The 22,840-nt window shown below is 33.9% G+C and overlaps 2 protein-coding genes across 8 annotated transcripts; both read left to right on the forward strand.

Moving 5' to 3' along the window:
* Window positions 1-1,354: 1,354 nt before the first annotated feature.
* On the forward strand, window positions 1,355-3,511 carry LOC148266634 (kinesin-like protein KIN-10A). Of its 2 annotated transcripts, none has more exons than XM_088215264.1 (3): window positions 1,355-2,250; window positions 2,923-3,078; window positions 3,225-3,511. In XM_088215264.1, exons 1-3 carry the CDS (start codon window positions 1,603-1,605, stop codon window positions 3,264-3,266), a joined length of 846 nt encoding a protein of 281 aa, XP_088071390.1. In that variant the 5' UTR covers window positions 1,355-1,602; the 3' UTR covers window positions 3,267-3,511. The 2 variants fall into 2 exon arrangements, with proteins under 2 accessions (XP_088071390.1, XP_088071391.1); XM_088215265.1 differs by having other exon boundaries at window positions 1,356-2,250; window positions 2,923-3,088.
* Window positions 3,315-22,589, forward strand: LOC110815925 (photosystem II stability/assembly factor HCF136, chloroplastic-like). Of its 6 annotated transcripts, XM_022043901.2 has the most exons (9): window positions 3,315-3,675; window positions 3,858-4,093; window positions 12,234-12,364; window positions 14,080-14,212; window positions 17,620-17,742; window positions 18,615-18,689; window positions 19,417-19,532; window positions 20,450-20,534; window positions 20,723-20,991. In XM_022043901.2, the coding sequence occupies exons 1-8, from the start codon at window positions 3,315-3,317 to the stop codon at window positions 20,514-20,516; spliced, it is 1,242 nt and encodes a 413-aa protein (XP_021899593.1). In that variant the 3' UTR covers window positions 20,517-20,534; window positions 20,723-20,991. The 6 variants fall into 6 exon arrangements, 4 of the variants coding, with proteins under 4 accessions (XP_021899593.1, XP_088071388.1, XP_021899595.1 ...); XR_002539941.2 differs by lacking the exons at window positions 19,417-19,532; window positions 20,450-20,534; window positions 20,723-20,991 and adding exons at window positions 21,349-21,417; window positions 21,503-22,589; XR_002539940.2 differs by lacking the exon at window positions 19,417-19,532.
* The last annotated feature ends 251 nt before the right edge of the window (window positions 22,590-22,840 follow it).

A 22,840-nucleotide genomic window follows, 5' to 3' on the forward strand; every position in this document is an offset into this window, starting at 1 on the left:
GAAAGAGGAAAAAATCAAGCAGAATACAATTATATGTTTTTGATCTACAAATCGAATGGCATTCTCCTGTTATTGATTCTTACTACATTTGGCAACTCAATGTTATGCAGATGAATCTTCACAGAGCAGATTGCCATAAAGATGAGAAGAAGCATCCACAATAATTTCTTATTCTGCACAACTAATTCGTGCATGTTCTTCTATTTACTTATGTAGATATATTTGTTTGCTAAATCACATTTGTAGTCTCCAAAATTTGAGCAAAATTTTAATTTGGTCCTTAAAAGTGTTTTGTATATCTGAAATTTTCTGTCTTCTTCAAGAACAGCATTTTCAGTCTGATCTCATTAGGATATATGCATTGTTGTTTTCTTGTATTTCTGTAGTTTTTAGTCTGATATTTGTGTCTGTCTGTTTAAGGCTAAACATTATTCTATATATGCCAATGGCATCTTGGGGTTGGATTGTTGTTTCATGGTGATAAAACACATGCATTCTTGCTTGTCTAAAAAGCTTGAAGTATGTGGGCTCCTGAAGTCCCAGTAATAAATCTAAATGAAAACCAACAATAAATAATGTGTGGCATTTGGTTTAATTATATCACCTTCTTATTCATTATTATTATTTTTTAAATATTTTTCTTATTTTTAGTCTCAACTTTTACATTTAATACATAATTAAATAAATTTTAATTATATTTTCAGTTTCATGTTAATATATTTGCATTTGTATTTGTCGAAAAAAAAAAAATTCACAGAAATAACTAATTTGAAAAGGATAATAAAAATCTTCTTAAAAGCTATTTTAAGATGAAATATTTTGGTGACCAAAAAAAAAAAAAAAACAATTGATCTTAACTACGAAAATTACAAAAAATAATTTTTATTTATTTATTTATGTAATTACATTAATTGCAATTTGCAAGAATGTAGCTAATTCTTTCTATTTATTTATTTATTTATTTTTTATGAAAAATAAAATTTATGTGATTAATAATGCATTTAAAATATTAGGTAAGTCTAGTAAAAGAATATTGACATACCATTAAGGGAATCACAAGAACGTTGACACATTACAAAAGTGTTTGAAGATTAAATTATAAATAAAAAATTCTTATTAAAATTAAATTGTAACACAGGTTGAATTTTGGAGAGTAAAAAGACAATTTGCCCTAATAATAAAATTAATTAATAATACATAATGGTTAGAACCAAAATGACCATCGTGTCCCTGGAATTTTCTTTTTCGGTTTCTCCGCATCACGGGGTACCCCAGTGGGACGTCAATCGTTTCAGCAGGAAATAGACGTTAGGAAAACGTAACGGCTATATTTTGGTTTGAACTTCAAATTTCTCGAACCCATTTCTTCCTCTCCACTTTGTTTTCTTTCCGGTTTCCATTCCAAGATTTCATTTTGTTTTTTTTTTTGTTTTTACTTCAAAAACCCTAAAATCTTAAACTCTGTTTCTTTCCACTTCCTGTATTCTTCGATAGCTGAACAGAGAGAGTCTCCATCTACGTTCTCATCTTCTCTCCAACCCCAAGAAACAGAGTCTTGATAGAAAGGCTACATTTCATTTCTGGGTTTTTCTTCTTTCTCCAATGGCTCCAACGCCGTCTTCTTCTAAATCAAATCAAATCTATATACCCCAAATGAAGACCCCACAATCTAAACAGCGTCTCCATTTCCCTGCATCTGCAACAAAAATCACGAATCCTTCTCCCGGTCCGAACATGGCAGCCAAAGAAAACCCGCCAGGAGAGCATCCAGTAGAAGTTATTGGCCGTATACGGGATTATCCTGAACGAAAAGACAGACCCATCTCCATCTTGCAGGTCAATCCAGATAAACAAACTCTCCGAGTCCGCGCGGATATTGGTTACCGCGATTTCTCTCTTGATGGCATCTCTTTGTCAGAAGAAGAAGATCTTGATGCCTTCTACAAGAAATTCATTGAGTCCAGGATCAATGGTGTGAAGTTAGGCAACAAATGCACTATAATGATGTACGGGCCAACTGGATCTGGCAAGAGTCACACCATGTTTGGGTGTTCAAAGCAGCCAGGGATTGTGTACAGGTCACTGAAGGATATACTGGGAGATGGAGAGGAAGAGATTGAGGGGAAAATTGGTACATTTGTTCAGGTTACTGTTTTGGAGATTTACAATGAGGAGATTTATGATCTTTTGTCAAGTAACAATGGGGGTGGATTTGGTTTTGGGTGGTCGAAGGGTGGTAGTGGATCTAAGGTACTACTTTCTTGTCTCCCTATATTTTCTTGAAATCTTGATGATTCAATATTCAAATGAGTATTTTGCTTCATTTCTTTTAAATAAAATAGTTTCCTTTCAACTTTTCATCGATAACTTTAGCAGGTGGCAGTATGAATTTGGGTTTGGTTGAAATTGGTGTTCTGCTTTATGCCAAGATTCCCTTTTCCAGTGTTCATACTCTCCTTTCAGAGCAACACTGCAATTTGTAGTTTAATTTCCTGGAAAACGATGTTGCAGGTGGTAGTGAAGTTAAAATGACAGGGTGGATGAATTTACTCATTGGAATTCCCAGTTTACATTACTGAATGAATTTTGTTTTATTAGAGTTTTGTATGAGCCAAAATCCATAAGGTGGACAAGCCATTTCCGTTAGTTTGAAGGACTGTAGAATATAAAAAATTTTAAACTTGTGGAATTCCACTTTGGACTGGAAAAACCCATCTTAAGTTCCACTAAGTTTAATGCAATTTAAAATGCATCACTCAATTTTCTTTTTAATCATTTTAAAATTTCGATAGGACTTTTGCTGTTTAATCGCGTAAGTATAAATTTAAAAATAAATTCCACATGAATAGCTCTAATATAGTGTTATAGGACGGCACATTTTAACTAATGTGTAAAAGTTATTGATTGAATTTGCAATTGCAGGTGAGGCTTGAAGTAATGGGAAAGAAAGCAAAAAATGCAACCTTCATATCTGGAACTGAAGCTGGCAGAATTTCCAAAGAGATTCAGAAAGTGGAGAAGCGGAGAATAGTTAAGAGCACACTTTGTAATGAGAGAAGTTCTCGAAGCCACTGCATGGTATGATGAGGTACACCCACCATAGCAAGAATAAAAGTTTGTGAAATAGCATATTATTGACATCTCCAACCTATTTAGCCCTCCGCCCCAAGTTGGAATAAAAAACAAATATTATTTAGTAGTTTATTCTATTTCTATCCTGTCAGATTTTGAGACGCTCGAAAACAGCCAGCATAGCCGTTACATAACAACCATTCGGATAAGAAAAAGCATAACACACACACAGAAATCACACCATGGATATGGCGTCTCCAAAATTGGCTGACTGCTTCCATCCATCAATCCTCCTAAAACCTTCACTCACTTCTCTCTTCATTACCCCTTGCCTTCTCCACCGAACGCACTCTCCAACGCCATCCCACCGTCTACTAACCCGGGCCTCTCTCCAGCACCCATCGTCGTCTCAGTCGCCCCTCAATCGCAGGAATTTTGTCTCCCAGACAGCTGCTATTTCACTTTCTCTTGCTCCTTTAGTCGGCCTCACGCAGCAGGCTAAGGCCGAGGAGCCACTTTCCGAGTGGGAGCGAGTCTACCTTCCTATTGACCCTGGCGTTGTTCTTCTCGACATTGCTTTCGTTCCCGATGACTCGAACCACGGTCAGTTTTTGCGATATCTTTTTCCTCAATTTTAAAATTTTTTTTTAGGAAAATGGAAAGAGAAGTTGGCTTTGGCGAATAAATTCAGCTTGATTGAGCTAACTCTTTGGTGTACCCGGCCTTTTCTTTTCCTCTAACGGTGATGCCTAGGATTTATTTTGACAACCAATTTCCTTTGATAGGTTTTCTGCTGGGGACAAGGCAAACCATCTTGGAGACGAAAGACGGTGGGAACACGTGGGTTCCGCGTTCTATACCATCGGCCGAGGACGAAGATTTTAATTACCGATTTAATTCAATCAGTTTCAAAGGAAAGGAAGGCTGGATTGTAGGAAAGCCTGCCATTTTGTTATACACTTCTGATGCTGGAGAAAGTTGGGAGAGGATACCATTAAGCGCACAACTTCCTGGTGATATGGTAAGGTTCAACCTTTGCGCACTCGGTTATTAGCGAGATATATTTCTTCTCTCTCTCTCTCTCTTTCTCTTCGTTTTTGCACAAAAAAAGAAATTTTAGTAAGTTGTTGTGAACTAATAGCTTCTTACTCAGGCGAGTGAGGACTAGTGATGCAGAACTCTAAGATCCTTGCTTGAACTTTATAACTATTCAGTCGGTTTAGAATAGAATTTAGATCTCAAGTAAAAAAGAAACAAATTTGTTCAATTACCCAAATGGTAAAAGTTAAATAAAACTCAAGAAAGATAAATGATATTCCTTGAACCCAGTACAAACAAACACCAAGAATAATTGAAATAAGGAATCAAAATTGAATATAAGTGATAACAATTGTATTCTAAATCAACACCTTGTGCATAAAATGAAAAGAGAGTTAAAACGTTTTTAACTTAATTCTGAAATATTTGATTACCACTCTTGATGTCCACAAAGAAGAGTTCATTTAGTATTTATAACCAAAGAAATCAATGATAAGTTACAACATAATTGTAACTCTCACAATATTTAGACTAATTATGTAATAATTACAATTGTAACTCCAACAATAATTAGACTAATTATAGACATATAATTGTTATTTAACTCTTTGTAACTCTTTGTAACTTCAATCTTCTTAACCAACGCCACTGATTATTTGTGATACCATATAGTTATGGGCTCATTCTTGTAATAACACTAAGACAAGAGTTAACCCCAAATGAGTTACACTTGACTATATGGGCTTAATTAACTCAAACTAAAATAAAACAATCTAAAATATTTAAAACAACTCAACTAATCCAACCCATACACAAGGTTTATTTACCCATTACCAATAATATTCAAACAAGCTCAAATTATCCCAAATTATTTAAACTCAATTAAAGTTACGAATTTGATATGTTCAAAAAGCTCATATTTGAACTTTTCACAATTGGCCAGCCCATCATCCACAAGTTTTTGAGTGAAAACTTGGAGTAAATCTTTAAGCTTCTTTGCCTTTGGTCTTGTTACTGGTCCACTTAAACTTTTTAGGTTTGGAACTCTATTTGTGTTTACGTTATTTAAAATTTGCTCTAAGTCACATTTTGATGCTCTTTGAATATCTTGAGTATTTTTAGCCTTATTTGCATCACTCTCCCTCCCCTCAAAAGGATTTGTTCTCGAATCAATTCCTGCATCAATTTCAAAAGGGGATAAATCAGATATGTTAAATGTAGTCGAAACACTATACTCACCTGGTAGGTCCACATTGTAGGCATTTTCATTGATTTTAGCTATATTTGAAATGGACCATCCCCACGAGCATCCAACTTAGATTTCCGTTTTGATAGAAATCGTTACTTGCGCAAATGAACCCACACCCAATCTCTGGGTTCAAATGAAATCTTGTGGCTTCCTTTATTGACATGGGATGCTACTTGTTCATTTTTTTTTTCAATGTTCTGCCTTAGTTTTTCATGAATTACTTTAACCATTTTGGCTTTCTTATGTCCATCCAAATTAGAAATGTCACTTATAGGAATAGGCAACAAACCAAGTAGAGTTAAAGGATTAAAACCATACACAATTTCAAAAGTAGAAAACTCAGTAAAATAATGTATACTCCGATTATAAGCAAATTCAACAAATTGTAGCATATCTTCCCAAGTTTTAACATTCCTTCCAATTAAAACACATAATAATGTAACAAGTATTCTATTTGCTACTTCAGTTTAACCATCCGTTTGTGGATGTGAAATAATAGAAAATAAAAGTTTAGTCTCAAGTTTGGACCACAAAACTCGCCAAAAGTGGTTTAAAAACTTAATATCCCTATCGGACACAATAGTTTTAGGAATGCCATGCATTCTAACAATTTTGGGGAAAAACAAATCTGTTATGTGTGTGGCATCATTTGTTTTGTGACATGGCATAAAGTGTGTCATTTTGGAAAAACAGTTAACAACAACAAATATTGAGTCTCGGCCTTTTCTAGTCCTAGACAAACCCAACAAAAAGTTCATAAAAATATCAACCCAAGGATGTGTGGGAATGGATAATGGCATATATAATCCATGTGATTGAACTCTAAACTTAGCTTGCCTATATGAGATGCACTGCGCACAAATTTTTTCAACATGTTTGCGCTTATTAGGCCAAAAGAAATGTTCATATAAAATGCTCAAAGTTTTATCAATCCTGAAATGTCTCATTAAACTACCACTATGTGCTTCACGAACAAGCAACTCCCTAATAGAACTATTAGGCACACATAATTTTTCTTTTTTAAATAGAAAACCGTCATGCCTATAAAAGTCTTGAAATGCCACATGTTCACAAGGCACATAAACATTTGAAAAATCACTATCATACACATACAATTCGTTGAAATGCTCAAATCCCAACAACTTTGTAGAAAGAGTAGAAATAAGACTCTACCTTCTTGAAAGCGTATCAGCTACCACATTTTCTTTTCTTTACTTATATTGGATCACATATGGGAAGGACTTTATGAATTCCACCTATTTTGCATGTCGTTTATTAAGCTTGCCTTACCCTTTCAAATGCCTCAAAGATTCATAACTGATGTGAGTTACAAATTCTTTTAGTAACAAATAATGCTGACATGTCTTTAATGCTCTTACCAAAATATAAAACTTTTTGTCATAGGTGAAATAATTTAATTGTACACCATTGAGCTTCTCACTGAAGTAAGCAATGAGTCTTTTATCTTGCATAAGAACAACACTTATCCAAAGCCCAGAGGCATCACATTCAATTTCAAAAGTTGAATCAAAATTAGGCAATTTTAATAAAAACGCATTACATAACTTTTCTTTCAATAAGAAAAACGCATGTTTTTGTTCTTTTCCCCAAACAAACCCCTTATATTTTTTTATGATTTTAGTTAAAGGGGCAGCAACGGTACTAAAATATTTTACAAATTTCCTATAGAAACTTGCCAAACCATGAAAATTACGCACTTCACTTACACTTTTAGGTGTCGGCCACTCTTGAATAGCCTTTATCTTTTCACTATCTATCTCGATTTTTTTTGCACTCACGACATATCTTAAGAAAATGATGCGATCAATGCAAAATGTATATTTCTTCATGTTAGCATATAGTTGAAATTTGCGCAATGTGTCAAACACTTGCCTCAAATGCATGACATGCTCATCAATAGATTTGCTATACATAAGAATGTCATCGAAGTAAACAACCACAAATTTTCTAATAAATTCACATAAAACATGGTTCATTAAACACATGAAAGTACTTGACACATTAGTTAAGTCAAATGGCATAACCAACCACTCATATAACTCTTGTTTTGTTTTAAAAGTAGTTTTCCATTCATCTCCTGGTTTAATTCTTATTTGGTGATGACCACTTTTAAGATCAATTTTAGAAAATACACAAACACCATACAACTTATCTAACATATCATCAACGCGAGGTATTGGGTGTCGATATTTTACTGTTATTTTGTTGACAGCTCTACAATCAACACACATATGCCAACTACCATTTTTTTTATGTACTAATAAGATGGGCACTGCGCATGGGCTTAAACTTTCTCAAACGTGCCCCTTTTGTAAGAGCTCCTCCACTTGCCTTTGAAGCTCTATGGTCTCCTCAGGATTGTTCAGGATTGTTCCTATAGGCTGGTTTATTTGGTATGGCAGCCCCGGGAATGGAGTCAATTCAATGTTCAATCCCTCTCAAAGGTGGTAAACCTTGAGGTAGATCATCGGGAAAGACATCACTAAATTCCTGCAAAACTTGAACCACAACACTTTGTAAAGAATGGTCAAGTTCGTTAGTTGAGAAACAAGCTTCCTTGTACATGAGTACAATCATTGGCTTGTTAGAAAATAAAGTTTTTCTCACATATTTCATTTTAGCATAAAAACTCATTTTCTTTTCCTCATTCTTTTCTATGGTCGAATGCACCTCTCTTTCTTTTTTCTTTTAATCTTCATTTTTCTACTCTAATTTTCTCTCACTCTCTTTTCTTTTCTCTTTTCTCTTTTTCTTTTTCTTTTCTTTTTCTCTCGGCCTCTCTTTGTGCGAATTCATCATGGGACTTTTCAAGTTGCATTTGGTTTTCAAAAGCTTGTTTAGGGGTTAAAGAAAGAAAAGTATACTTTTTGCCCTCTTTTTCTACCATGTACCTATTGAGATACTTATTATGCATCACTCTTCTATCCCATTGCCATAGTCTACCCAACAAAATATGACTACCTTGCATAGGAACTACATCACATGTCACCTCATCACTATACTTCCCAATAGTAAAAGGCATCCTCACTTGTTTATTAACTCTCACATCCCCACTATTGTTAAGTCATTGCAGTTTATAAGGTTTAGGATGTTTTGTAGTTTGCAAACCCAGTTTATCAACAAATAAGGTACTACCCACATTTACACAACTACCCCCATCAATAATTATGCTACACAATTTTCTATTCACTAGACATCTACAATGAAAAATGTTCTCTCTTTACAACTTAACCCCCTCATCATCATTCCTTACTTGCATATTTAAAGCACGCCTAGAAACCAACAATTTACCTTCCATATGCGTTTTTCCATCACTACAATCCTCCAAAAGAGGCATTTCATCCTCCACATCACTCTCATAATCCATTTCAACACCATCACCACGCATCACCATTACCCTTTTATTTGGGCATTGAGATGCAATATGACCAAAATCCAAGCATCTAAAACACTTGATATTTCTATTCCTAGGAGTTTGGGAGTTAGAAATACCTTTGTTTTTATTATCATTAGCATCTTTTGGTTTAGTTTTGTCATCTCTTTTGAATTAGACAGCCTTGTTATCTCCCATCCAATTCGGCCTCCAATTGGAATTTTGGGCCAAATAAGTGTTGGCTTATCTTGTGTTCCCCTTTCGCTTTAATTGTCTTTCAATCTTTATAGCCATGTGTACCATATCATCAATTTCTACATAATGTTGAAGTTCTACAATGTTGGCTATGTCTTTGTTAAAGTCATTTAAGAACCTTGTCATAGTAGCTTCTCTATCCTCTTCAATATTATCCCTTATCATGGCTATCTCCATCTCTTTGTAGTAGTCTTCTACACTCTTATTCCCTTGTATAAGGCCTTGCAATTTTTTATGTAAGTCCTTATAGTAGTGAATAGGAACAAATCGCCTTTTCATAATAGCCTTCATTTCGGCCCAAGTGGAAATAGATCTCTCTTCATTTCTCCTTTTACTTGTGATGAGTTGATCCCACCACACAATAGCGTACTCTCCAAACTCCACGACCATAAGTTTTATCTTTTTCTCCTCCGAATAATTGTGGCACTCAAAAATAAGCTCCACTTTGCGCTCCCATTCAAGATAAGCATTCGGATCATTTTTGCCTAAAAACGATGGGATTTTCATTTTGATGCTCCCAATGTTTTTATCAGGATCATTTCGACCCCTACCATAATTTCGACCTTCATTGACCAAAGTAGCTTGGTCATCAAATTCTTCCTCCACTTTCTCATCAAAAGGTGGTGTTGGAAGTCTTCTTGCCCTTAGATTGGTTTGGGAAGTTTCCTCTCTCATGAAATTTAACTTTATTATTTCTCTAGTTTCTCATTCATGTTGCCAATAACTAGTTGAATCCTCTCAAATTGTTGTTGCATTGCTTTGAGGATGAATTGTTGCTCTTTTGATGTTCTTTCACTCCCTTGTAGCTCTATCTTCAAATTTGGTGAACCTGTCTCTGATACCAAATGATGCAGAACCCCAAGACCTTTGTTTGAACCTTAGAATTCTTCAATCGTTTTAGAACATAATTTAGATTTTAAGTAAAAAGGAAGCAAATTTGTTCAATCACCCAAATGGTAAAAGTTAAATAGAATCCAAAAAGGATAAATGATATCCCTTGAACCCAATCCAAACAAGCACCAAGAACAATTGAAATAAGAAATCAAAATTGAATACAAGTGATAACAATTGTATTCCAAATCAACACCTTGTATATAAAGTGAAAAGAGAGCCAAAACGCTCTTAACTCAATTTGAAATATTTGATTACTACTCTTGATATCTACAAAGAAGAGTTCCTTTAATATTTATAGTCAAAGAAATCAATGATAAATTACAATACAATAATTACAACTGTAACTTCCATAATAACTAAGTTAATTATGTGATAATTATAATTGTAACTCCAACAATAATTAGGCTAATTATAGGCATGTAATTGTTATGTAACTCCAATCTTTTTAACCAACACCACTAATTGTTTGTGCCACCATATAGTTATGGGTTCATTCTTATAATAACACTAAAACAAGAATTAAGTCCAAATTAGTTACACTTGACTATATGGGCTTAATTAACTCAAACTAAAATAAAATAATCTAAAATACTTAAAACAACTCAATTAATGCAGCCTATACACAAAGCTTATTCACCCATTACCAATAAGACTCAAACAAGCACAAATTATCTCAAATTATTTAAACTCAATTAAAGTTACGAATTTGAGTTGTTCAAAAATATCATATTTGAACTTTCTATAATTGGCCAACCCATCATTCACATGTTTTTAAGTGAAAACTTGGAGCAAATCTTTTAGCTTTTTTACTTTTGATTTTGTTACTGGTCTGCTGAAACTTTATAGATTTGGAACTTTATTTATACGTCATTTGAAATTTGCTTCAAGTCACCTTTTGATACTCTTTTAGTATTTTGAATGTTTTTAACCTTGTTTGCATCAACTAGTCACCACAAATAAGTTCTTTTTATGTGTAAACCTTAGAGCTTCTAGTTGGGGAGATTAAGGACTATTTGTCCATCAATAGTTATTATAATCCTTTAGGGCTTTGCGAGGGGTAGAGAGGGTTAATGTCCCATAAAAGTTGTGAACCAATGGAGGTTGTTTCTCGGAAGAAATAAAAACTTGTTGCCTAAAAAAATTAGAAGAAACATAATAACTAAACGTAGAAAAGCTTAAGTTGACAAGAAATGATACAATTTATTATCTCTGTTCTACCACTAGATGTCATTTCCAATGCTCATACTGACTTAGAATAATCTTGCTATTATGCTCTATTTGACTACACTGAAAAAACACCATGTCCTTTGGTGGAGGATAATTTGATTGTCACTGTCTTATGGCCTACTGCCGGTTAAGTGATTTTCCCTTGCTGATCTTCCTTTTATTAGTGAAAAGGAAGACCACATGTAATACATGACATACTAACTTATAGAGGATATTGATGAGTCTGAATGAATTCAGTGACTGTTTATTGTAATACATTTTTCACATGACAAATTGACCAATTTGGTAAATTTGCAAATTATCAGAAATAACACTAACTTCTTTTTCCCTGACAAGTTGGTCATACTTCATATTGTTTGCAATTTGAGTGTGGAATTGTTTGGAGCAAAAGGAAACTCTTTTCTCTTGCTGTGCTTGATGTTTCAGCCAAGTATGAGACTACAACATAACATCAGAACAGTGTTTGTTTTCTTTATAATTCCAGTGGATTTTGCATATGGATTCACTGAACATAACATGGAAATCTGAATGGCAAAATACAACTCAAACAGAGAAGTGGCAGTACAATGTGAATTGAAGCATTTAACATGGAAATCTGGACCGTAGACTTTGAACTGAACGGAATGGAAAAAGGATCCTATGCTGTACCATATCTAACAAAAAATGAGTAGTTGTATTTAAACTTTCTGAGAAGTTATATTATATATGGAAGAGACAGAAAAATACAACTTTAATCATATTACTATGATCTAGATAAACCACATTTACTGGTTTCTAGCCCATGTGATATAAAATGAAACTAGATATGATCTTTGCTGACACTGGGAACTATCTACTAGTTGTGCATTCTACTTATCTTTTTCTATCTCAAGATCAATAATTAATGTAAGCACATGAATTTATATATTAAAATACCTACATTAACATGACTTTCTATACATGTATCTGTGATTTTTTGAACATGTGCTTTTGCTATGAATTTCTTTTGAGTTTTATTCTCTTTTCCTTCATACATTTCATGAGGAGACTCCCAGAGCATACTTGCATATTTAAATTATCTTCTAAAGAAATTTGAGATATTTGTTTTAACCTCAATATTCGTAGGTATATATAAAGGCAACTGGAGAAAAGAGTGCAGAAATGGTGACTGACCAAGGTGCAATATATGTTACATCAAACAGGGGTTACAACTGGAGGGCGGCTGTTCAGGAGACTGTCTCAGCTACACTTAATAGGTGTGTTTCAGGGATCTAGTTTAATTTAAAGATTGTATTAGGAGTATGAAAATTTTGGTTTCCTCTCCTTCTCTTCCCCCTATCTATGTTGCTGTTTTGGCACAAAGTCAGTAATTAGAGTTGCTAATAATAGATGTATGATTGGGAAAGATCTCATCGTAACTGAGAAGACAACAAATGAACTCCTTAAACACAAACATATTACATATTAAATTTTATCTTTGAATTAGTTAGTTTAACCTGTTAGAGTATTTAGTATAGAAGCCTCTCTCTCTTTATACTCTTTGGTTGCAAAAAGAAAACCCCTTATTACTTTTACAAAAGAAATTGAGGTCTTGCAAAATGTTGAAGGGAATGTCTTGGCTGAACTTGAAGTGATAAAGTTAATTTTTTAAAAAAATAAAATAAAATGGTACAACTACTAAAGCTAATATTCTGCATGTTGAGTTTTAGCTTCAATACTCCCCCTCAAACAGGACTGAGAAGAAGAGAGGCCCAGTTTGCACGGATTGATTTCAGTTTGCACAATCATCTAATAAACTTTTGGTGATTCTGCACTGGAGATTCAGCTTAATTAGATTCATTAGCAATTTAAAGAATTAAAAGGTACATTTAGAAAGGTTTCTGAACTTGATAATAAGGTAATTTCTTGGTTCAAATGTGCCCTTAAGAAATAGGTCTTTTGCTTTTCTCGAAAGAAAAAGATGCACCATCTATTTTTTTTTTTCAAAAGGAAATATATTGCACCTATTAGCTATCAAAATTATATCTATGCTAGTCAGATAATTTGTTTTATGTGGTTTTAAAACATGTAAATTGTACTTTCTTTGTTGGAAGTACTCAGTTCACAAGTTAAATTTTATTTTTTCTTTACCTTCTTTCTTTCCTTTTGAATTGTAGATCTAGGGTGGGGACAGTGGGCACAACATAATACTCATGTTCATTATCTTAGCTGGACATATACTTAAAAGGTTTTGAAAAACCATTATTAAAAGCTTTCAGTTTTTCTATTGCTCCAAATGGACTCTTCTATCTCCAACTTGTGAGATGGAGAGTCATCCTTGGCAAGCAGTTCTTCTAGTTCTTATTTTTGGTGGATTGAATTGACATGTGGGTCTTCTGGTGAGAATTCTTGTGCATTTAGACAAAATTGGTAGTAAATTTTCAGGACACTGTCAGACACCTTGGACATGGGTCTGATCTGAAGAAATAAAAAAGAAGAAAAGAAGAAGGAGAAGAAGCGAGGACAGGAGAAACATAGAAGAAAATCTGGGATAATTATTTTATTTCGTTCCTTGATAATTACAAACATAAAGAGTGAGGCTTTTATAGGCTTCAAAATAATAAAGAGGGACAATATTCACGGCAGGAATCATTGGCTGCTCATGATGCGGCAGTGGCTGCCGTACATTTAAAACATTAACCCTACTCCTAAACCCTAATTGATACATGCAAAAAACTAATTTACCTTTTTGTGAAGTTTCCTTTTTATCCTTTGTATTATGACAATATCCTCCCCTTGAGCATCAACCTTGTCCTCAAGGTTGAGGTGTGGAAACTGTTGATGTAGATATTTATAATCTTCTCACGTACATTCTTCAGCTAAAGCTCACCTTCGTGTTCACAATTTGACTTGAAGAACCCACCAAATCTGCATAATGAATATTATTAACTTTGAATGGCAAAGATACTCATACAGCTTCATTGTTTTGCAGAACAGTTTCAAGTGGTATCAGTGGTGCTAGCTATTATACAGGCACATTTAGCACTGTGAACCGTTCACCAGATGGAAGATATGTTGCTGTCTCAAGCCGTGGTAACTTCTATCTGACATGGGAGCCTGGGCAGGTGATAGTCTATTCTTTTCATGCAGTCTCAATTTTCTCCTATCATATGTTATCCCATCTACCATGCACATAGGTTCAGGGTTGAACTTTATGTTATTTCAGTTGTGGTTAATAAGCCTGTCAGGTCGCGTTTGGACGGTTAACTGTCATTTTCTTTTCTTAACTAATTAAAATAAGAGTGACTCATCAATTGATTCCCGAAAATTGCCTCTTAGGAATTGGCATACTTATAAATCTTAGGTATTTGAAGTCATATTTGGTGTCTCCATGTGAAACCATCTGTGTTGACTATTATTTATGTCAGATATAGTTTCAGAAAACTTTTTGTAGCAGCCATTAATTGGTAGCCTCCATGAAGCCTGATCTTATGCTTCCTTGATCTCTGGAAGGATGTTACTGTGGACTTAATGTTGGGTCTATCCAGATAACCTTGATGTCCTGATTGCATCGCTGCAACTTAGATGACACTTTTTATCCTTGTATTAAAACTGTCAATGCATCTATTTTTTTTTTTTTTGAAATAATCAATGCATCTAATGTAACCAAGTTATTCCTTAAAGAGGTTGTTAAGTTACATGGTTATCTTCTGTTATAGTGTTAGATAGAGATGTCGAGTTTACCAATTATTTCAGATGGTACTTTGAAAGCTCTTTTAACATTGTTTTAAATTTCTCATATGCATTTCACTCTCAGCTTAATGGGTAATTTGAGTAGTTAATAATAGTTAAGGTGATTAGTGTAGGTGCATAATGGTGTAGAAGGTAAGTTTTGCCTACTGTAATCCACTGGGAAAAGCCTCTTCCTCTATCATTCATAATATTCACTACGGACCCCTATTTACTTAATACTCCATCGTGATGCCCATATTTTGAGCTAGCTGAATTCCTACCTAATTCATGATATGAAAATGGAGATTAAACATATTACAATGAGTGACCGAATATGGGTCTGCTTATGGTGTTCATGATATGATTTTTAATGCTGGTGATATGTCATGATTGCACTAGACTAAGCATTATCCTTCACATTTGAGAAAGCAACACACAGAACTCATGGCCCCTTATTTCATCATGAGCAAACTTGGAGCTAATTCTTATTTCTTGATTTGCCTAATATGATCATCAACCTGAGTTTTCAATGTAGAGAATTGTTACCCAATTTAGACTTTGAGCCTCCTGTTTTGTCTATTGGTGTTTCTATAGGTACTCAAATTCCTAGAGCTCTAATATTTCATTCACCATTTTTAGATGTTATTCGATCCCCCATTCTGCATATTTCTCTGTTTGTCCCCATAATTGGGTTTTGCCATGAAATTTCGCTTGCACCTATCTTGCTCACACACAATTCCACTTTCATGTAAGGGGGAGTAACAAAATACAACATTAATAATAAATTGAGTCATTTCCTAGAAACTAGGTTTATGAGAACTTATTATTTAATAGAGTTCATTCTAAATCCTCAATTACTTGATGACTATCCTCATTCTGCAAATTCAACTTCACTTGAAGCAGGGGAATGTTTTTCTATCTTAGTACTTTTATAGGTTCGTTATTTCTTATTTAGTTTTAATTCGCTATTTGATATCCTAATTATGGTCATAACAGCACTTTCTTAGAGAAACAAAAAATGATGTTACCAGCACAGTATGGGGTGCCACCCAAGAACAAAAAGATGTTTGGTCTTACTGACAGAAGAGGAAATATCTACAAGGCTCCTAATTCCTCCATTAAAGAGAGCTTGACCTTTAAACAAAATACTCAATATTTGAAACTCAAGCTTTTAAATATTTGATAGTCTAGCAAAAGCCCTAATAGGATATTTAGAAACCACATAAAAAATATGGGAGATACCATGTTGTCATTCAAACTATTGATGAATAAAATTATAGACATGTTGATATAAAAGAGAAAGATACTAAAGTGGCATATTTCATTAGGAGATACTTATGGAAATATTATATATTAGTAAGGTATTTAGTTAATTTAGAAATTATTAGCTATGGGCTTATGTTTCCTATGAGTTCATTGTTTCTTATTTAGTTCACATGTTATTTGTATACTTTATTATTGGTTATAATATTAAATAGTTATTTTCTTTTTAGTAGAATTCCGACATAAACGTAATTATTGGCAGATTATTCTTACAATTAGTGTTCAAACATTGAATTATTGATTTGATTATTGAGATTTGATATCTCTTATTTTGTTTCTTGATATATATTCTCCAAGTTTTATTTTCAAGTTCCCTTTGTCTTACATCACATATTTTTTCGTGATTGAGTGCTTATCGACCTTGTAATTGTAGATCCTTGATCCCTAATTGAAATATACATATATATTCTCTTTGTCTAGTTTGGTTCCATTGTTCTATACCACCATCAAGCCATGTTAACCAAGTCCAGTTGTTCAGAAACAGTAATTTTAAACCCCCAGCTTACTTTACTCTCCAGATAATAATTGGTTGAGTCAATTGGGATTCCTTTCCCTTGTACCAAGGCGATGCTACAGTAAGATGACATAGCATGGCAGAAATTGAGAATAGCATAGCATGGCAGGACTTGGGCCCAGTTTGTGGCTCTGCACCAATCTATAGGTAGATTTTGAATTGTGCGACTTTCTTCATACGTGTGTCTCTGTAAAGAGCCTTAAGAATTTGAGCACCCACACATCAGTGCGGAGAAAATGAAATTTGGCCTGCAAACTTGGAACAAATTGTTAGTATTGAATCTGGTCAGGACCACAGTCCAACAAAAATCTTAACCTTGGAGGGAGCAACAACTTTCCAAGTTCCAAAACATTTACCAAAGGCAATTTTCTGAATAACAGGGTTGTGGATTAAAAACTCAAAACAAGATTTGCACGTAAAGGTACCAGTGGATCCAAAGGCCAAACTCTATGGTTAGAATTCATAGAAAAAATATAACAAATTCAAGAAGCTAAATTAAAGAAAGCATATAAACAGCCTCGTAATCATAAGATTTCTATGAATGAATCAGTTCCAAGAAACAAGATCATCAGTTTAGACAGTGCAAAAAGAAAGATAGGAGTATAGCGCAAAGAAAGAATGTAAGGACAAGGAAAATGGGTGGCCAGAGCGGTCTGATGAATCTAAAGATCTTTTCGAAACAAGATACACAAGCCATAGCCCATTCAGGACTGGATTAATGGGAGAAAAGAGTCATATATTTGAAACCCTGTTTTATCATTGTATCTTACCTTCTATATGAAAATAATTTCTCAATTTTTCTCATGAGAATAGCTATATATACTTCTCTATTTCTATTTATACTTCTTTCAGTACATTGAACAAATATGGGGACAAAAATTAATGTGAGTGGTTGTAAATTTGTCATGAGTTTTATGTTTCAATTAAGTTGTGGGTTTAACCACTGTTTTCCACTATTTATAGCCATTCTGGCAACCACATAACAGAGCAATTGCACGAAGAATTCAGAACATGGGATGGAGAGCTGATGGTGGTCTTTGGCTTCTTGTTCGTGGAGGAGGACTTTACCTTAGCAAAGGCACTGGGGTGAGTAAAATACTATGAGAAAGAAATTTAACGAGATGCACTGATTATGAATTAAATGCAAGCCATAAGCCAGTGAATATAAGTTCTACTGTAACTTTTACAAAATACAAATAAGAAGAAAAACAGAACTCAATAAAAGACAAAGGAGTTCAAATGGTTGGATTAAGAATTTTATTTCTTGTTCTAACCATTACTTTTCCAATTCATTAAGGCCTTTGCCAAATTAGCTATGAATTCAAACTACACTCAGCCTGAGTTCTTTGTTTCCTGAAAAACTTCACGTCACTTTTAATTTATGCATTTTTTGGGAGCCATTACTGACATTTGTCTTTATGTTTGAAGTATAAAAATATTAACCTCAGAGTTTTGAATTCTTGAGACTTCGATTTCTCAGAACAAACTCTCTATATATTGCTTAAGTTAACAATTTTAAGAGAAGAAAATTTTTCTAGTATATTATCCTTGTTACTAAGTTTATAGTTGGTCTTCATAACATATCATATGATTGTTTGAAATCGCTTACTCTATTGAAATTATTATAAAAATTGCCATTACAGTCTTGAAGAACTTTGACAAATGACTATTCTTTTTCCTCCTTTCTTTCCTTTGTGGATCTCATTCAAAATGGACAATCAAAATCGACAATCAAATTTCTCTGGAGATGAACCAACATTCCTATTTTTTTATCTTGAATGTAAAATTCTCAGTACAAGTGGATAATTCATGATTCATTCAACAGTCATGGCTCCCCTCCAAATTGTGCAGTCTTTTTTTCTTTATCTTTTCTGTTGCTGGTAGTACTGAAATTAAATGTGTGTTTTTCTTTTTCTTTTCTTCTTGGAAGTCCCAATAATATGTCTTGGGTGTTTCAGGTAACAGAAGATTTTGAAGAAGTTCCTGTGCAAAGTCGAGGTTTTGGTATTCTTGATGTTGGGTACCGTTCAGAGGTAAGAAGTTTTTTCTTTGCTTTTGCAGACTCTCTTTCCTTTCTAACCTATTTGGAACTTTAGGACTTAGAATCATTATAGAGATCCACCAATCTCTACAATGAAAGCATTTCCAACCTTTTCTTAATTTATTTTCTGATGCTTTTCTTAGCGCAATCTGCTTCCATATAGACGGCAACCATAATTTTGGCTTCCTGCTTAAAGAGATGCTTTCGTTCTCCTAACTAATGTTAAATATAAATTTCCTAATTAATTTGATTTCCCAAATAACGATGACTGTGAAAATTCCAACCAGTCCAATTTCCTAATTTGATTCTTAGTCAAATCTTAGTTAACTGCTGAATCTAGTTTCTTCATCATCCCATGGGACCTGACAGTTCTGGTAAAGAGAGGAAAATCTACAAATGCACAAACGAATTAAGGTTATGTTTGGAATAAGTGAACTTATTTATGGAATTTAATTTGAAATTTCACATTTATTTTTGCTTTTAGATGATGGAGATACTTTATGAAATAATAAAAATTAAGTTCCAAGATAGTTCCAAGTGGAACTAAGATAGCATATTTCTGACTACATCTAGATTAGAGTAAATCATGATCATTAGCAAGAGAGATGCAGACAAGGAAACCTCCTATTTTTAGTTGCACCATCATCTACAAGTTTTTAGAAGTAAAAAGATAAAACTGAATCCTTCAGTATATAAGCACTGCATGAGAAAATTTGCAGGAAGAGGCATGGGCAGCTGGAGGCAGTGGCATTCTATTGAGAACTACCAATGGTGGAAAGACATGGAGCCGTGACAAAGCAGCTGATAACATTGCTGCAAATCTTTACTCCGTGAAGTAAGTCAGATAAAATCAAAAGCAACCTCATGTTTATCCTTTTATTTCTTAAAATTCTGTAATTTATGCAATGCATTTTCTCAAGGATAATCTTCCTCCCCTTAAAAGATTTCATAATTCCTTGTTCATCTTCTTCCTATTACATGCTTCCTTGTATACCCAGTATTTGAATATCAAGTTTCTGGATCCTGGGTGATTGACTTATTTCGAAGATGTGTTTTTGGAATATTTTCTCTGGGATTCCTTCCTCTGATGATAACAATGAAAGAGGGACTGGTGCCATATTTGGATTATAGGGTTCATTAGATTGTGCTTTACAGTATTGTTTTTCTGGGATTATGGAGGACTACAACTTAGCGTTCATGATTCGTGTAATAACCATAAAGGTGATTGTTCCTTTGTCAAATTAAGGGAGCATAGTGAAAGGCACATTGTCCAATGTCTATATTTTGTAAGCCATATGGTCTATATCAGAATGCTATTCCTTTTTTTTTTTTTTGTATCTCATTTGTTTCTGTTGCCAAAAGCCATATAAACCCAGAAAGCAGTTTAGAAAAGAACAAATGAACGTTTAGGAGTTAGGAGTTTTGTCTTCGTATCTTAGTTGAATACCGGAATAAGAAGACCCAGGCATCATAGTCCAGTGATCTGTCAGAATTCATTAGAGTGCTTGAGTTTTACTCCAGGTACAAAAAATAACATTGGCCAAAAGAAGAGATGGTAGTATGCCTGAAATTTATTAAAGGTATTGTGGTTATGGATCCATATCCTGGTTAGGTTGGCTAGTATACTAATTCATAGACCCAAGTGGCCAAACAATCCAGGGGTCCCTTGCATTTTCAACAATGCATCAACTTTTATTAATAAGAGTTGGAAGCATATACAAATTGATGATTAACATATAATCTGTCATGTAGGTTTATCAATGATAAGAAGGGCTTCGTGCTTGGGAACGATGGGGTCTTGCTCCGATATCTTGGTTAAAGTGGTAATCCACCCAAGGTAATCAATTTGATTCTCCCTTGAGCATCCTTTTGACAAAATTCATTAGTTACGTTCTCTAAAGTTTGTTGTCTGTGGCATTCCATCTCATCAATAACTTGGTGGTAGATTTTGGCCAAGGGAAATAGGAAAAATGGCTTTCTAGATTGTTTGAATAAATTATTTTAACATTGTTCATGCCATTGCAGGTTTTTCAAAGTGCTTGCAATTTTGTATAGTTGATTTGTATGCCTGGATGTTTTGGCTGTAAATTATATACAGAGGTACCAAACTTTCCCCGCAGTTCAATACCGTAGTTGCAATGTTTTTATAGAATTAGCTGTGATTCTTTGTGATCTGTTGTACCCCGAAAGAAGCTCTCACAGAAATGATGAGATTATGATGTTCTTTTATCAAGTATTGGCCTACGTTGTAAGTCCATTCCAATGAATACATGAATTAAGAGTTGCAAGTTTAACTTGGGTTATAGACTTTCTGAAGAATTTGTCAGACACGAACTAGTGAGTCCTAGCAGTTGAATGAAGTTGATTGATTAAAGAATAGAATCTTGGGGAAAGACCAAACCATGATAATTACTTGGTAATCAAATTTCAGTTATTCTTTTCAATATATTTGATCGATAGATTTGGCTATTGTAGTAGGAAAAATTATTAGATATTTTAGGAGTATAGTTAAGTTAGTATACCTCATAAACTTTAATCTTGTTTGTTTCTATAACTTTTTAATATAAATTTAAAACAAACTAATCAAATTAATGAGAGTTATCAACTTGTATGTACTTTGTGAAGTAGCTTATAGTTTGTTGTTTTTGCAGTAATTGATTCTTCATTTTCTCCAACAGTGAGAAGACAAACTTCTCTATTCTGTTGATTTGACAGAGATGGTGGGAGTAATGTAAAACTTTATGTTTTTAAAAGGAAAAAAGAAATATTTTTCATTAGAACTTAATAATAACTATCTTATTGCAGTGCAGCAATGGAATCAGAAAGTCCTTGAGAGAGCAAAAATAAATAAGGCTTCCCATTGGTAATATTTACAAGAGTCCATAAAAAGACGACAAAGATACAAGTTAAAAAAAAAAAAAAAAGTCATCAATAGTTTATTCACAAAATTAAGTGAACGTGTTTGATTCATTAATTTCAATTATTTATCATATAACAATTTTGTTTAACCTGAAATTTGATAAATTTTCTTTGGTCATAAAACAAAATAAAAATACAAAATTAAATTTACTTTTAAATTGTTATTACTGTTTTTATTTTAATATTATCGTGCCCAAGGAAAAAAAAAAAAAGTAAAGAAAAATTCACTATCATTTTTAATTATTATTATTATTTATTTTTATTTTCAAGAAAAATAAAATAAAATAATATGATTGAGAAAAACACAAAAGAGAATAAACAAAAGAAAAATAATAAGAAAACAACAACTAGACAAAAGGGGCAGGAGGCCCTTCCTGCTTGCCTTTTCTTTCTATGGGCCAGGCCCAGACTTCCTTGAGGGAAAAAACGGCGTCGTTGAGCTATCAAATTCTTCCTGCTACCCTCGTCTACAAATGAGAGAGCGCTTAGATCACCAAAACAGAGGAGCAGGTAGAAGTGATGAGAAGATGAAGCGAGAAATCAGAAGGCAGAGATGAGGCATCGAAGATGATGACTGGTTCGGAGAAGAGAGAAGGCAACAGAGCAAAGCAGCGGCGAAAAGAGGCCAAAGAAAAGGGATTCGGCTTTTGGTTTCGGGAAGTTGGTGTATGAGATGATTGATGATGGTTCAGGATGATGAGGACTGAGTAAAGGCCGACGTACTGAAGAAAGAGAGATGAGCTCGAAAAAGCCCTATAAATTGAGTAGAGCTGAACAGGCGAAGAAAACACAGAGGAGGAAAAGGAGAGAGTGTATAGCAGAGGAAAAGTTCTTAACCTCTTTCTTTGTTTCTGGAAAAATTGGAGAAAGAAACAGAGAAAAGAGCTCGAGAGTCTAAGGGATAGAAACTGAAAAAGAAACAAGAAAAGCCCGAGGAAGGAGCAAAGGAAAGAACTGAGATAGAAGAGGAAAATTGCGGAAGAGGCAAACTCCGGTTTGGGAAAAGGGTACAGTTGAATTCTTCTCTTTATGTTCTTTTTTTTGTGATTATATTAATTGTAACAGGGAATTGTGCTTGAAACTGTGAATTGAAGTTGAGGTACTGTGCGTCATGTTGTTTGGAGAAATGAAGCATGTCAGTAGGTATATGAAGCCCTTACTTTTGATAATCATCTTTCCATGATATTGGAAATCGCATCCTGTTATGTTCACCTAATTTCCATG

The sequence above is a fragment of the Carica papaya genome, chromosome 3, assembly GCF_054855325.1.
Source record: "Carica papaya isolate Zhongbai chromosome 3, ASM5485532v1, whole genome shotgun sequence".
Lineage (NCBI taxonomy): Eukaryota > Viridiplantae > Streptophyta > Magnoliopsida > Brassicales > Caricaceae > Carica > Carica papaya.